At 36.1% G+C, this 2,022-nt stretch overlaps 1 protein-coding gene across 2 annotated transcripts in view; it reads right to left on the bottom strand.

The window, feature by feature from the left end:
* Positions 1-13: 13 nt before the first annotated feature.
* ARL15 (ARF like GTPase 15) overlaps positions 14-2,022 on the bottom strand; it is a 452,441-nt gene continuing 450,432 nt past the window's right edge. The window contains exon 5 of one of the 2 annotated variants that reach the window (XM_017854295.1): positions 14-927. In XM_017854295.1, coding sequence (XP_017709784.1) covers positions 775-927 — 153 coding nt within the window. In that variant the 3' untranslated portion in view covers positions 14-774. The remainder of the gene's footprint in view (positions 928-2,022) is intronic. The other variant, XM_017854294.1, reaches the window with a different exon arrangement.

Here is a 2,022-nt window from a genome sequence, read left to right as displayed (position 1 = left end):
TATATATATATATATATTTGAAGACTCGACTCAGTCAAATGCAGTCTGTGATGCATGCATTGTACCTAAGTTTCCTCTAACTGCTCTCAGAAACTGAAACAATGTCTTTGCTCTTAAAAGAGAGGAGACTTCAGATATAATCAAGAAAACATTATGCAACTTGTCTCTAAGCTCTTCAGAGCTAATTTTACTATGGCAGGATATTCCTTCCTGATAAGGGGATAATTAAGTTTTTGATGCTCACTTTTCTCTCATAGTCTATAAGTTCAGTATACAAAAAATAATAATGATAATAATAAAAGTAAGATAAAATAAAACAAAACGCCCAAGAGATCTTGAAAATAATATACATATTTTGTGGAGTCCCAGTCACATAATACCCCACTCCCAAACCCAGAAAAAAGGATCAAGGTCTTGTGAGTCTTTTTGAGTTCTTCAAAAGGGATTTGATTTCCATAAGCCATGAATTCCATCCGTTTTAGCATAGAGTATAGAAGAGATGCTTAGAACAACAGAAGGAAGAGACATGCGGTGAAGATAATTAGTGGTAAACAGAGAATAAATTCTCTCTCAGTAGTGTGTGCTTGACGTTAATGCCGATGATAATTCATCTGATCTACAGAATATTCACTTTAATAGAGAGATGAGAGTCTGAAATGACCAGAGAAAAATAGATACTGAAGCCAATATAGTCTTGATACCAAAATAAAATTAAAATGAGAAACTAACATGGTAGGTTCAAGGCCTTTGGGAGCCTGTTTTCTTTGCCAGATTTCACATTCTTATAGCTTCATGGTCTTTTTCTTCTAACAAATTAATCAGCTGAGAGAAGCTGTCTTTCAGTGCATCCATGTCGTCCAGTGAGCAGGGCTGTAGAATCCAGCGTTTTCCACGTGCAAGTGGTTCAAGTTCAAAATATTTTTTGATCTTAAGAGGAAAAAATAAAGATAAATAGGTTATTAATCATATCAGAAACTTTCTCATATCAAAATTCTGAGGGATAAAGTAGGGGAATTTTAAGGTGGAATTTATATGAACTGTGATGCCGATGACTTTGCAGTGTGGATGTCTGTTCACAGCTGTTGTTATAATGTGGGTTATATATTGTGACCTGGGAGTGTTTTCTTTAGAGGTGAATGATGTGCATGCAAGCCACCATTCCACCCATACATTTAGCAGCATGGGAGGTCTGATGAAGTCGGAGAAAAAATTATTTGCACTATGGCACTAGGTAAGATACACTGCAGATACCAAAAGATTCAATTTAATCAAAATAATTAGCAGAGTAGCTTTCACTATCTCACCTTGCTGACTTATTAAATTGGTGATGACTTACAGTATGTACTATATTGGTTACTCAAGACTCAATTATTTTGATCATCAAGCACATAACACAACAAGAATCTAATTTAAATAATCTTTTTCTCTTTCTCTCTTAAATTTCTAGTATCTGTTTCTGGGACATGATAGCGTGTTTTCTAGGAAAGGATAGAAACTGCGTGTATGTATGTATATACAAACTTACATAAATTTACATATATGAATACAATCGTCTAGTTTTTTTTCTTTTTCTTTTTCAGTCCTGAATTTTCTGGGACGGAAAAAGCAAGAACTTATAACAGGTATGTGCTTAAAACCCTGTTCAATTAATAACCAGTTGGCCGGGCGTGGTGGCTCGTGCCTGTAATCTCAGCATTTTGGGAGGCCGAGGTGGGTGGATCACGAGGTCAGAAGATCGAGACCATCCTGGCTAACAGGTTGAAACCCCATCTCTACTAAAAAAAATACAAAAAATTTAGCCGGGCGTGGTGGTGGGCGTCTGTAGTCCCAGCTACTTGGGAGGCTGAGGCAGGAGAATGGCATGAACCTGGGAGGTGGAGCTTGCAGTGAGCCGAGATCGTGCCACTGCACTACAGCCTGGGCGACAGAGTGAGACTCTGTCTCAAAATAAAATAAAATAAAATAAAATAAAATAAAATAAAATAAAATAGAATAGAATAAAATAAAATAAATAAATAAATA

This window comes from Rhinopithecus bieti, unplaced genomic scaffold (assembly GCF_001698545.2).
Source record: "Rhinopithecus bieti isolate Rb0 unplaced genomic scaffold, ASM169854v2 scaffold_37881, whole genome shotgun sequence".
NCBI lineage: Eukaryota > Metazoa > Chordata > Mammalia > Primates > Cercopithecidae > Rhinopithecus > Rhinopithecus bieti.
The sequence above is the reverse complement of the archived record's forward strand: the minus strand, read 5'-3'. Positions and strand labels throughout refer to the sequence as shown.